A 13,833-nucleotide genomic window follows, 5' to 3' on the forward strand; every position below is an offset into this window, starting at 1 on the left:
ATCAGTGAGCAGCAGAAATGAGGCGGAGAGATAGGCATGAATGCAAAATTTAGTCTATACGTTCAAAAGACAAATTAATTATGCATATTTACATTAAAAATGTATATGTAAATAATTTCATAAATATTTGATGTTGATATATATATATACATTTTTAAAGGAGTATTTCATAAAAAAAAAAAAAAAACTTTTCCTGATAATTTACTCACCCCCATGTAATCCAAGATATCCATGTCATTCTTTCTTCAGTCGAAAAGAAATTAAGGTTTTTGATGAAAACATTCCAGGATTTTTCTCCATATAATGGACTTCAATGGGAACCAAATGGTTCAAGGTACAAAAGACAGTTTCAGTGGAAACTGTAAACTGTTGAAAGGGCTTTAAACGATTCCAGATGATGAATAAGGGTCTTATCAAGCAAAATAAGGGGGGGGGGAATAAAAAAGTTTAAGTTTTATAAGCTCAAATGGTCGCCTTGCTCTGTTCGGTGATGCGCATTCGTGACTCTCCTGTTCGAACTCGTTTATCAAAATGAACGAATCTTTTTCTGAGTCAATTCGTTCATTTCGTTCGCTGAATCAACCAAATGACACGAAAAAAGATTCGTTCATTTTGATGAGCGAGTTCGAACAGGAGAGTCACGATTCTCCTGAACAGAGCATCACAGAACAGAGCAAGGTGACCATTTGAGCTTATAAAACACTTTTTTTTTAAATGAGTGATTGTTTCACTTGATAAGACCCTTATTCATCGTCTTGAATCATTTATACCCTTTGAACAGTTTGCAGTTTGCACTGAAACTGTCTTTTGGACCTTGAGCTGTTTGGTTACCAGTAAAGTGCATTATATGGAGAAAAATCCTGAAATGTTTTCATCAAAAACCTTAATTTCTTTTCGACTGAAGAAAGAACGACATGGATATCTTGGATGACATGTAAATTAGTAAATTATCAGCAAAAGATTTTTTTTTAAAGTGAACTACTCCTTTAATAATACAAAAAAATAAAACTATAAATAGGGTGTAATGGTTTTCGGTAAAACATGGAAATGCACCGTTCTCCACCCACTGTTCGGCACGCACTTGCACCGCAGTTCATCTCAAATCTGAAGACACGTACGCATTTAAAATATGGTTTGTTGAAAATAACTATGCGTCAAATAGACAGTGAGTAGTGTTTCCTGTCGATAGATTCGCATTCTGGCTTCCCCTAAACTTCGTTCAATGCGAGTGCCGTACGCTCTTAATATATGACCAGTCATTTGTGCCGCCATCATGCGAGCGCAGGTGAGACTTGAAAAGCACATGTTGCTATCTGTGTGTAAACTAATTTAATCCTTGTCCATTTAAACATTCAAGCACAAGAAGGTGTGAAATAGAACTTAAGTGCGCTGTGAGAAGATGTGTGTGTGCACAGTGAACACATCCGATGCCACGTCTCAAACAGTGCGCAAATATTGCGTTCTCAATAAATATTATAGAATATAAATAACATTTTTCCAATCCAATTGTAATCTATTTGTAAAGAATGTCTCAAAATTATCTTACTGAAACAAATTTTCCCCAAAAAAACAACAACCATCGTGTAAAAAGCATGGACTGATCTAACACAAGTCACAGGGGCTAGGTCTTAAACACACATAAACGGGTCATTCCTATGCACTGAATGAGCAGCAGTGCAGCCAAGCTCTGGGTTAAGTCTTTTTTAACTTTGATCTGCCTTCACGTAAGTCGTCGTGAAAGAGAGATTGCCGAGTCTCAGTGAAAGACTTCAGTCAATCCTATTAGCAGCCTTAAGTCTCAAAGCAAATCTTGTCTCATTTTCACAGAGCGTGGACCCATCCTCGAGCGGTCACAAGCCACTGTCACCATGGCAGCTCTCCTCCACCAGACGACCATTTACCAAGGTAATTAAGCACTGCATTCTGGGTAAAATAAATGTTCTACTCTTTCAAGAAGATTAGCTCAATGAGCACGCCACAGGCAGTGAGATGAGCAGGCAGAACAATGAACTACAGGATAAAGTGGCGCCAAAGAATGGCTTCCTCGGATAAAACGGTGTGGAGAAAGCAAGTTCTCTATGAGTGGCCAGGGGCCGGTAGACTGGAAAGTCACAAAAGCACTTCTCTAGCTGTTCAAAGATTAACAAGCAAGCATCATTTTTCATCATTCTAACAGTCAACGCCTCAAAGCTACGTTCACATTACAGATTGATATTTTGTACTTTGCAATATTTGCAAGAATAAATGAATGAAAAAAGAAATGAGCTAGAGAAGCACTCATCAGAAACTGTGTTGGCAAATCATCATCTGCTTTGTCCAAGAAAAGTGCCACTGGCAATGAATGACAACAGTAGTAATGTGCACCTGGGCAGTGATGAGTTAAATGAAAGAAATACATGAATTGAAGTCTAATAGTCTATGCTGAGATCTTTGTACAGTAGTGGTTTTGCTTCCGGACCCACAATTTACCTGAAGTGATGACCTAACACAGTACCAAAATTGTTTATTTTAATGTTAAGGGGTAAACAGAAATCATTTGGGTAGAAATATGTAAGTGACATGACTAGAGGTGAATATTTGTTCATTTGTTTTTGAGGATGAGAGTATGTTACCCAAACTGTTCACATTGGGATCTGGCTAATTTGGTTAACTTCTACCTAGTGAAAAATGAAAAACGAGATCGGACATTCAACCTTTGACGCCAATCACCAACCACATGGGAAGCATTTTCACCACCCTTTAAAAAAGTTGATTAGAGTACTTTTGAGTAATTTGAAGTAGAGTAATCATAGAGTAATTTGCTATGCTAAATACAGTTTAATTGCATATTATAACATTGCTTATTTTCTTGGCGTCCCATCCAAACCTGCGAACCACCAAATGAGAACCACATTTAGTGATTTATTTAATTAGCCAAAAACAGATTTGAAAAGCTTATAATTAGACAGGTGGGGTGGCCATTTCCATCTGTAGTGTGCACAGGTTTTAGTATGCAAGTTTTGCATAAAAAAGACAACTAATATGACCCTGTCTTCTGTCTGCCTAGTAACCACAACATGTGATCACATATCACACATGTGGTCATGACATCTTGCATATTACACCATGAAGCCTGGAAGAAGAATTCTAGATTTTGGATTCAAGGTGAACGCATAGCTAACAGAACACATAATTAAGATTAAGGATAGGCCTATATCAGACACTTTACAATAGGGGTTGACCGATTATCGGCGCCAGTATTAAGCATTTTTATGGTTATCGGTATCGGCCATTTTCAAAACCGATTTGCCGATAAAAGAATTTTATTTTGAAATGCGCTATATTTGGCTCTAACGCAGCCACCTCTGTCAGAACTCACCACTCTGTACTTATGTCCCCGCACATCTTTTTGTCAAAACCCTTTGATATTCTTAATTTTGACATTAATTTACAGTTTTACACCAGACATAAGCTATAATATATATATATATATATATATATATATATATATATTATATTTGAAGCAATATATATGTATATATACATTATACATATATTAAAATATCGGTTATCGGTCTATTTGATCTGTAATAGTCGGTCGACCCCAACTTTACAACCTTTAATTAAATTTGTAAAGTAAAAAATAACAGATCCATCAGATTTGATTCACATAATTAACATTGTATCAAGCAATGTGCTGCTTATAAACTAATAAGCTTATTTTGAGTCTGGACTATTCGTGTTATAAACTGTTTGACAATCCGCACGCACACACACACACACACACACACACACACACACACACACACACACAAAAGTGTTAGATTAGAAAAACTTACTTAAAACCTTGAGGTGAAAAAAAAAATAGAATAACCAATCTATATTTACCACTGGAAAATGCAACATGACATAACCTTGAGCAAGCCATTCCAGAGCCTTTCACATTAATCAACCTACTGACTCTCCATGTGAGTAGATGAAATCATGCACTTTCAATGTCATTTTGCAAAAGATGACATTGAAAATGCATGATCTCATCTACTCACATGCAAAATGACATCTTAATTTTTAGACAGCCACTGCCTTGATTAGACTGAAATGTTACATGTTGATAAACCTATCAACTGCCCTGCAAATATGTGACATCAGTATCATTTCCAGTGAAGAACAAACAGAGGGAATCTGACTAGTGCAACGATAACAAATACATTCATCCATTCATCATGTAGGGTCAGCCTATCAGCATGGGTGAAGTCATTGTATAACACAAAAGACAATCTAAATGCGATCAACGCTTATCATTATTTAAAAATAAGCCACCACCCTTCCTCATCATCATCACAAGACCATACAGAACTCACTCTGTTCCTTACAGCAAGATCCAAATTTACTGACTGACCTGATGGCTCCAATTGGCAACACATCTATGCAGTAATTGTTAGTTACAATTAAGACATCCCCTCAAATGAGCAGCAAGAAAAGGGTTGGGATTGAGAGTCTTAAAGTAGTAGTAGTATTTTTGCTTAGAATATATATTTTAAACAATGGTTTAGGAACAAATAAAGTTAGAGTCTCCTAAATTTTTCTTTCACATTAAAGAAAAGAAAAAAGTAATTAGTGTTATGTTTAAAAGTTACACCGTGTCCATAACCAGACAAGATAATATCCCGCGGCTAGTGTGCAGAGCACCACAGAGTAATCTTGACGGCTACATCAAATTCACAAATATTATAACATTTTAACATTATTAAAAATCCATAGGCTACTGGGTTACTACAATGTTCATCAGAATACACTTGTTTGTTCACAGTTTGAACGTTCTTGTTTCCATTCGCTTAATTCTTAATATCTGAGGTGAATTATCCATAACAAAAGTCTATTTGATGTAATGTTTACATCTGGAAGACGTGAGTGTTTGCTCATCTGCAATACGTTTCCTGTCAGATGTCAAATTGACGTTTAGTAGATGTCTTTAAAATGAAATGAATGTATGTTAAACTGACATCTTCTAAACGTCTATTTGACATCTGACAGGAAACGTCCTATAGACGTATTGCAGATGAGAAAAACACTCTTAAAAATACGTCTTCGAGATGTAAACATCACATATCGACTTGTAGCCTAGGCTACTATTGTTGCTTACACAGCTACAAATCGAGGAGCACTAAATGATTCAATGATTCACATTGCATGCTTTTAAAGCGCATTAACAGTAGGCTACCTGAGATTATCTAAACTTTGTGTTTGTTGCTCCAGCACGACGTCGCAGAAAAATAGAAACCGTTTCTAAAATAGAATCGTCGCGTGTCGCCGTCGCGGTTGGTTAGGACAAAAAAAAACCCTCCTAAACAACCGAGTATTTTTTTTTTTCGTGAAAAACAAAAAATGTATCACGGTGTAACTTCGCTAGGGGCGCCATAAGACAATTTGGGTTGCGTGAGGCGAACCTCAACCAATAGAAGATTTGACTCCCCATCATCATTAGCCTACCTGCAGTTCACACCAAGCAACCTCCACAGTGGTCTCCGTATCCAAGCCTTTGTAGACTGTCTTAAAAGACCCCCTTCCGATCTCAATGTTGAATTTCAGAAACCTTCCATCAGGTGAAGTCGCCACAGCTTTAGTCTCGACCTCATCCTTTTCCTCCTGTTGGCGTTTACTCTCAAACTGGGCTCTTGACAAAACGAGCTTCTTCTGGGTGCTTTCATCATCGGAGTCCGAGCTAGCATCAGCCTCCTGTGCGCTGGGCTCCTCGGTGGCCCAGGAACCAGTCGGTCTCGGGTCCGAGTCTTGCGTCTCAGGTGGTGAGCTGGAGACAGGTGACATTGGAGGAGAAGAGTCCGTCTTTTTCTCCTCGCTGGTACTTTCCGATAAAATGTTGTCGGCTGACCACGAAAGAGTTTTTGTCAAAGGCACGAGTCTCTCCTGGGACTCTACATCCGTGGTGTGGAGTTTGTTAAACCTGTAGGCATTTCTCCTGGAGTTTGCCGAGTGTCTCCTCCGTCTCGGCGGCAGGCGAACTGGGAAGAACGAGTCCGCGTCCAAACCCGCAGGCAACTTCGGGAAGCCAAGACCAGCCACGTCAACCTCAGCCTGTGACATTGTAGTCGATATCTGTGCTGTTAACATTAGAATTACAGCGCACAACTTAATGCATTATTTGTCGTTGCATTTAAGAATTTCTCCATAATAACTATAGGCTACGTTTACATTTAGTTCAACAATATTCCCTCCAAACCATAACAACAGCTCGAGAACGACCTTCTCCAAGTGAGCAATGCAGATTAAATGTAAAACGCGACTATAAAACAAACGACAACGCAAGTTAACGTTCTGTTGAAATGTAACGAAAGCGTTCTCTACTGAGCGCGCGCTGTGCCTTCGCTTTCCAACTGCAAGTGTGTGTCTACTCTACTGCTAAGCGCTATGGTTGCTCCTCCCCGTGGAAAAAACACCTTAGTAATTAGTCTGTGAGGGACCACTAACAGTCAAGCTGCAATGCAATCCCTCACGTCTCACATATTACAGTCGTCTATTATGGAAAGCCGTGCAACAAATATTTATGCTTTAGCATGTTATTACTGGTAATTATTATTGAAGTAATGCAAGTAATTATTCCAATAGTGACAAGTATAGGCTACCTTTTCCTTTCATTAGGTCTGATATTATAGCGACTAGTGACTATATCTGTTCAATTAGTATTTATTCATACTAGGAATTATTCCTTTGAAATGGCCTAAGTCAAATGCTAAGGTAACAATTTGCTCATTTTAAAATTACCATTAAATTTCACAAGGATCTGAAGTTCAGAAATATTCACCCCAGATCATTTTAGTTCAATCTGCATTTAAAGTTTTGCAATTTATGAGCCTACCAGTGACAATGAAACTATTGGGAAAGTGTTGTCTGCAAATATAGTTAATAATTTTATAGAAATTGGTCCCTAATAGAATTAGTAATCTAAAATAAAAGCAGAAATAAAAATTCGATAATAGATTCCAGTGTAACGAAATACATGTTGAACGAATCTGCTTGCCACATGTCTATTGCTTAAGTTACCTTGGGTTTGTCTGTTGCAAGAGAGTTAAAGTCATTGACTTAAACTCAGTGCAGGGAAACCCAAATCTTTGAAATCATGAAATCAAGAATCAGTTGCTTAATAAAAAGCTAATAGTAAGTATCAAAACTTACCTATTTTAAAGTGAAAAAAAAAAAGAAATTATTTCTGATTGGTTGGTCTTAGCCCCTTCATTACAATCATAATAGTCAAGCTTAAATCTGCCATTGTACAAATTCTTTCTGTATTGAAAATGATTAAATCATGCAGTAGCCTATTCCATTTGAATTGCATGCAAGAATGATGCCAAATATTTTAAGAATTAATATGTCAACCACTAATATAAATTTTGGGGAGTATGTGCACCCCCTTAATTTAGTCATGACCTTATGATCATGCTACAACAAGTAGGCCGTATACATAACAGAAACTAATAATAGCTGATCAGCTGATGAGCAGTATCAGAGTTGCATAAAATCTTTATGTAAGCTCAGACACTTTGATACACATACAGTAGATATGTTTGACAATATGACATTACACGACACATTTTTAATGGCTTCATGTGACTAGAAATAGTATCCAGTTCACATACAGCAGCAGTCACTGAAATTTTGTTTTTGTTTTTATGCCTTAGTTTCCTGATTGCCAATAAAAGGACATGGACTGCCTGTGATCGCACAGAAGTGTGAGGGTCAGTGAGGGTCTAGGCACTCCAAAGTAATCTTTTTACGACTAAGTGTGTGTTTTTATTGGCTTAAATACTCTAAGGATTAACTTTGAATCTTGTTCTACCAGCGGGCCACCAGGGAGGTTTTATCTGTAGCGACAAGTGACTTGACAACCGTGTTTATGTTCATTTACACAACAGTGATCCATGGAGCATCCATGAACACTCAGGGCAGGGGAAATAGAATAATTCACTCAAAAATCCCCCAGTCCAAAAGTGTATCCAAACAACATTGGACCCCATTGATTTCCTTATACAAACCTAGAAGCATCTTTAACATCCATGGAACATTTCCACTGTACAAAAGGTTTTTTATAGTGGAAAAATATCTTTAGATTAATAAAATGTGCTTCACGTTCACCCTTATGTTATCCTAATATGGCATCGCTGTGAAAACAACCTTTTGGAACGTTTATTTTTAACCCTCTGGTCATTTTTGACTGAAAATGTTTTATGTTTTTTATTATTAAATTTTTTTAAAATCATTTTTTACTTTATCTGAATTGTAAGAAACTTGGCACTTGCTATATGCAAACACACACACAAAATCATGGACATAATGGTCCTGAAAAATAGTCATCACACCTGTACTCCTCAAAAATGAACGCATTGGTAATGAATGGGAGACGAATTTCATCGGTTGAAATTTTTTCGTATTGCGGCCAAACAAAAACTTACTGAAAGCTCGTTTATTTTAGATATCAAGCTCAAAAGTGGAACTTGTTTATATTTATGGCTTTGATTTGCTTGCAGTTTTAGAGTAAAATGTGTTTTTGAAAATATATATTTAATTTAACAACTGAAAAAAGTATTTTTGCGCATTTTTCATAACAATAAACGTAAAATTCTCTAACTCTTCTTAGGTTGACTTTTTTCACTTCAGCAAAAATTTCGCCAAGTCCACATAGTCTAGAAAAGAAATCAAACTTAAGTCTGTGCTTTAAAACATTCAAGAGTTACGACTGTTTAAGTTTAGAAATTTAGTAATGTTTGATATAATTAACTAAAAATAAAGTGAATGAATGGATTATAACTACAGCGTAAATAATTTAGTATGCAACAAAACCTTTAAAATACTTAATATTAGAAAAAAACATTATCAAACTAAAATATAGAACATTAATTTGAAATAATGCATTTAAAAATCATTTTAGACCAGCAAGCGAAGAGCACCGGATGGTTAAGAGCATATGGACGAAAAAAGGCTTTCTTTGAAATATGTTCTTTTGTGTCATCCATTTTTGGAAGTGAAGTGAATAACATGAAGGTCAATAAATTATGACCGAATTTCCTCTTTTGGATGAACTGTTGAGCGACTGTTAAGTGTCGTCTAAAACAGTATTAGAACACCAAAGGCTGTTTGCTTGCCTTTTTGTGATGGCTTCACTGGAAAGCTTAGTTGAGCTGAGTGACCGAATTTCACAAGCAAAATCACGTGTCTGAAAACGATAAAAAAAGATATGTGGACCAGAATGGAGCTACAGATGAGCTTGTGTGGAGGAGATATCTCTGACCCCCAGAGCGAGATACTTTATAGCTAGGAGATGTGCCTGGGGCTCTGAACTGACCCATGTGACACACAAGCTCAAGACAGACTTGTGTCAGTGCACGCTTATCAGGATCAACATATTGCTGCTCCGCCTCTCTACAAATCAACCCCTCCCTGTTTAAAACTTTTGCAGAATCATTTTTATTATTAGAACATCTTGTTGGATTGAGAGATGAGGACATATGCAGTATATTCTTGTGACAGAAGTGGGACATGTGAGAGAGGTGATGACAGTTGTTATTCTCACTAACAGTGATGGCCCCGCATCACCTTTCTATGTGTCTCTGCGCAGGGTCTTTATGGAGGGGATATGCTTCCAGGACAGGAATAAACTCAAGGAGCAGTTTAGTTTTATAGATGAGTCAATACAACAAAGTCCAATTTATATGGTTCTGTATATCTTATATGCAAGTTAACATTAAGAATTACCAAAAATAATATTTCCACTCGCCCATGCTTTTCTTTATAATAACAATAATTATTATTATTTATGAATTCATTTATTGCCCTATTCGCATCAAATGCTATTTACAAAATATAAATAAAATAACTGCATAAAATCTAAAAGAGAAACAGTTGTTTGAAGTTGCTTATATTAGTTATTACACTAATTATTAATAAATACTTAGACTAATTGCATTAGTTGTGGCATGGCATCAAAATTGCAAATAACTTTAAAAGTTAGTAAGCATTTTTTGCCATGTCTTGTGGCTATATTTAAAATTTTTAAATATAAAAGAATTTAAAAAAGAATATTAAATGAAAATATTAACATTTATGGATTTATCCCATTCACGTCCACTCTAAGTGCCTCTGTAAGTGTATTTAGTCAAAATTACGCCACAATAAGGCTTAAATATATGTAACTTGGAATTTTTCTTTAATAAAAAGTTAAATTTCACATAGCTAGCTCGATGGGCTACGACTTTGCAGATCTTAGGAATGTTATAAATACTGTATGTACAATATTTTATGACATTATGACATAAAGAACGACATTTTTATATTCTCCAGATTTCTCAGAGAAATCCTGTCCTCTATGTCACTCATTAATTTGTTTCGTAATAATGTTCTTAAGTTATGTTCTTGGCTGGAGAGGTACAGTGTGTCCTAAGCTTATCAAGATTTGAGTATTTACTGTGAAAACAAATTACCATCACCTACTCCTGATGGGTCTGCAAATACTGCCATCTAGTGGAATACTTTTTTTAAAGTTACAGTAAATATTATTATAACATGAGCAAAAGGCAAAGACAAGGAATGAATCAAATAAATACAAATTTATTGAAATCATTCCTTAGTGAAATATGCATTCATGAAGGCATTTGCATTTTGCTTTGTATCATAATGTGGCCACTGGAAAATAAATTTTCATTGCGACTGTATGCAAAAGATCAACAGTCTCAAACATCAAGACAAACGTTGACAGTCTTGGCAACATTTCACACCTGCGGCTCCTTCAAAATCACCAAGACTAAGAGTTGGCCCCCGTCCGAGGCCCTTTCATGACGAAGGTCTTTGCCTCGTCATCAATCTCGTCCATGATTCTCTCCTGCCTGACTGAGAGAATAGTGTAGCTGACTGATGGATTGATGTAGTAGTTAAGGCCATTAAGTCACACAACTGGAGTATGAGTAGCCTATGAGAAAATGTGCTATTCACATATTTAACGGAAAGAAATGGATTATGGTGCTACCATCACGTGATAAACAAAGGGCCACCAAAATACCAGTGTTACTAAGATTAATTACACACTGCCATTCAAAAGTTTGGGATCAGTAAGTTTTGAAAATGTTATGTTTTGAAAAAAAGGTCTCTTCTGTCACCAAGGCTGCATTTCAGAAATCAGTGTAAGAGGATGACTTGCTGCCCAAGAAACATTAAGGCTATTATTATTGATGTTGATGAATAGAAAATTCAAAAGAACAGCATTTATCTGAAATATAAAGCTTTTGTAACATTATACTAGCCAGACGTTGTCGTACTCAGATTCTAGTCAGAATGTGAGTCTGATACTGCTCCATTGGGCTGTGATTATAGGGTGTGTTTCAACAAAACCAGGAAAGAAAATGCCTCTGCACTCAATTTGATTGACAATTCCTTGATCACGGTTCTCTGTTCCTCTTTTAAAATGATTGCGCTGTCTACATCTTCAATAACAGAAGCAATGGCTATAAATTCTCCAGCAGCAGCCATCCTTTGTTGTAAACGGATTCGACCCAAGCACTTTTTGGTGACGTGGATGATTACATTACTGTTGATCATCTGTCTATCATCGTATAAAGCCCGCCCTGACAATTTGATTGGTCCGAACAGCTTTGGTTCGGGCATACTTGCCTCACACTGGATAAAGTCTAGACCGAACTTCCCATACTCGAATCTTCTGAGCTGGGCTTTGTTTGGCTGGTATCCAGGCTAACATTATACACTACCGTTTAAAAGTTTGGGGTCATTAATTTTTTTTTTTTTTTTGAAAGAAATTTACTTTTATTCAGAAAGGATGCATTCAATGTAGTAACAGTAAATAATGTGACAAAAGCTTTCTATTTCAAATAAATGTCGCTCTTTTGCTGTTTTCTCTATTCATCAAAGAATCCTGAAAAAAAGTTACATAACAGTTTTCAACATTGATTGAATAATCAGAAATATTTTTTTAGCAGCAAATCATCATATTAGAATGATTTCTATCTGTTTGATTTAGATTTGTCATCACTGGAATAAAACGCATTTTATAATATATTCAAATAAAAAAGCTATTTTAAATTGTAATAATATTTCACAATGTTACGGTTTGATTTGTATTTTTTTAATCAAATTAATGCAGCCTTGGTGAACAGTCCTGTTTTACCAAGACATGTCTTGTTTTCATGTCATGTCCTGGCGGTTTTTCATAAAGTTATGAAAATGTCCTGGCTTTCAAAAAACTGCTAGGAAAGATCAGCTCTACAGCAAAACATATATGGGCAAACAATGAGGATGAGGAAGAAAAACAGGAGGAAGAAAACTAAAGATTTAAATATATTGTGTTAGTTCGTTTTTGTAAGTTTGTGAAAGCTATTTTTGTTCAATTTGGAAGTATTTCTTTTAGTTACTTATTATTTATACATTTATTTTTCTAATAGACCATTTCACAAGATGTAAACAACACTGGTCCAGAAGCACTTCCTGTTTCAGTTTGTAACTGTTTTCTTTATTTCACATGTAAAGAAAACATTGTAAAGATCTTTGTTTAAATTTTTGATTCAGTTTTAAATGTTCTGTTGGTTGTATTTTATCCCAGCTTTTATGTAGTGTTAAAAAACTGAAACAGGAAGTCCTTCTGGACCAGTGTTGTTTACATCTTGTGAAATGGTCTATACAGAAGAGACATTATTTCTATCATTATTTCATTCATTATTTTTGAAACCTGTCATCATAAAACGTAACTTCTGAGAAGCAAGAGTAACTTCTATCCATACAGAGGAGGCATAGCTTACTTTAAATTGAAATTAATAAGGCGTCTTTGAATAAACTTCGAGTATCATTTGAGTATCTGTTTACCGGGCTGAGTGTCCTGGTTTTTGGTATTCAAAATATGGTCACCCAGTAAACACAGTTTTACTCTAATTTTACAGCATTAACGATGGTATTTTATAAGAAACTGGTTCCCATATTAAAAAGAAATAATAATAATACCAGTAACGTTCTAAATTAACGTTCTAAAATAAATTGCCAGAGTAGGAAAGTATGAGCAACATTATTACATAGTTTTTCAATTAAATGTGCAAAACGTTGTTTATCCGCTTATGAAAATAAATCATTTGAGGCTCAGCTGTTATGTTATGAAATTGTGAAGGATACATAGGCCCACCACAAAGGCTCCGATGGTCAGTCCCGTGATCAAATTACGGCTTCGGATTTGTTTTGAGTTCCTTTTCCAATATTCCAGTTCCTGCTGTCTTTTAAGCAGCTGTTTCTGGGCAGGTGTAAGATGTTTCGGGCCTGCTGAGGACGAGTTCTGCGTCTTTTCCTCCATGTTTGTTCCGTCATCTGTGACGTCAGACGCTGCACCAATCAAATCATCCATATGCGAAGCGTCAGGTGTCTCGCTGTGAACAACCAGGAGGTGTCGCTTTAACTACGAAGAATATTTTGGCTATGAGTTTTCCAACCAGGAGTAGTTAGATAGTAAAATTAGGACAAATAAGTAGCCTTTTAAACGTACCGTAGATAAAAAAAACCTAACGTGTGCTTACAGTTAAAACAGCTCAAACATGCCGTCTAGGACTACAATGAAACTGGGCATTAGTAGGCTACTAAGCTAAATTAAAACTCCTCAATCTATTATTTCATTATGGAGAGCCAAACCCAAAACAATTAGATTCATAATTTATTTCCCAATGAGAATATAATTTATATTAAAAAAAATGTGTACAAAAAGTTGTACGTTCAATTAATTTTCTCTTTCTATACATTTTATTTTACTACTAAACTATTTAAGACTATTTTAGTCCATAAAAAGACTAAATAATAAGAAAC

At 35.8% G+C, this 13,833-nt stretch overlaps 2 protein-coding genes across 3 annotated transcripts in view; both read right to left on the minus strand.

Annotated features, from left to right (window-relative positions):
• The window catches only part of wnk4b (WNK lysine deficient protein kinase 4b), a 56,501-nt gene extending 50,098 nt beyond the window's left edge, over positions 1-6,403 (minus strand). The window contains exon 1 of one of the 2 annotated variants that reach the window (XM_039687669.2): positions 5,470-6,403. In XM_039687669.2, coding sequence (XP_039543603.2) covers positions 5,470-6,108 — 639 coding nt within the window. In that variant the 5' untranslated portion in view covers positions 6,109-6,403. The remainder of the gene's footprint in view (positions 1-5,469) is intronic. The other variant, XM_039687670.2, reaches the window with a different exon arrangement.
• A 4,173-nt stretch (positions 6,404-10,576) lies between these two features.
• On the minus strand, positions 10,577-13,385 carry coa3b (cytochrome C oxidase assembly factor 3b). The gene is made up of 2 exons (XM_039687674.2): positions 13,156-13,385; positions 10,577-10,896 (listed from the first exon to the last, which is right to left on the minus strand). Exons 1-2 carry the CDS (start codon positions 13,379-13,381, stop codon positions 10,790-10,792), a joined length of 333 nt encoding a protein of 110 aa, XP_039543608.2. The 5' UTR covers positions 13,382-13,385; the 3' UTR covers positions 10,577-10,789.
• Positions 13,386-13,833: the final 448 nt, after the last annotated feature.

The sequence above is a fragment of the Pimephales promelas genome, chromosome 3, assembly GCF_988280905.1.
Source record: "Pimephales promelas chromosome 3, fPimPro1.hap1.1, whole genome shotgun sequence".
Classification (NCBI taxonomy): Eukaryota; Metazoa; Chordata; class Actinopteri; order Cypriniformes; family Leuciscidae; genus Pimephales; species Pimephales promelas.

Coding starts and splice junctions, on each gene's coding strand:
- coa3b (XM_039687674.2), bottom strand. CDS start 13,381: ATGGATGATTTGATTGGTGCAGCGTCTGACGTCACAGATGACGGAACA. Junction 10,897..13,155: donor AGCCTTTGTGGTGGGCCTAT/GTATCCTTCACA, acceptor TCAATCCATCAG/TCAGCTACACTATTCTCTCA.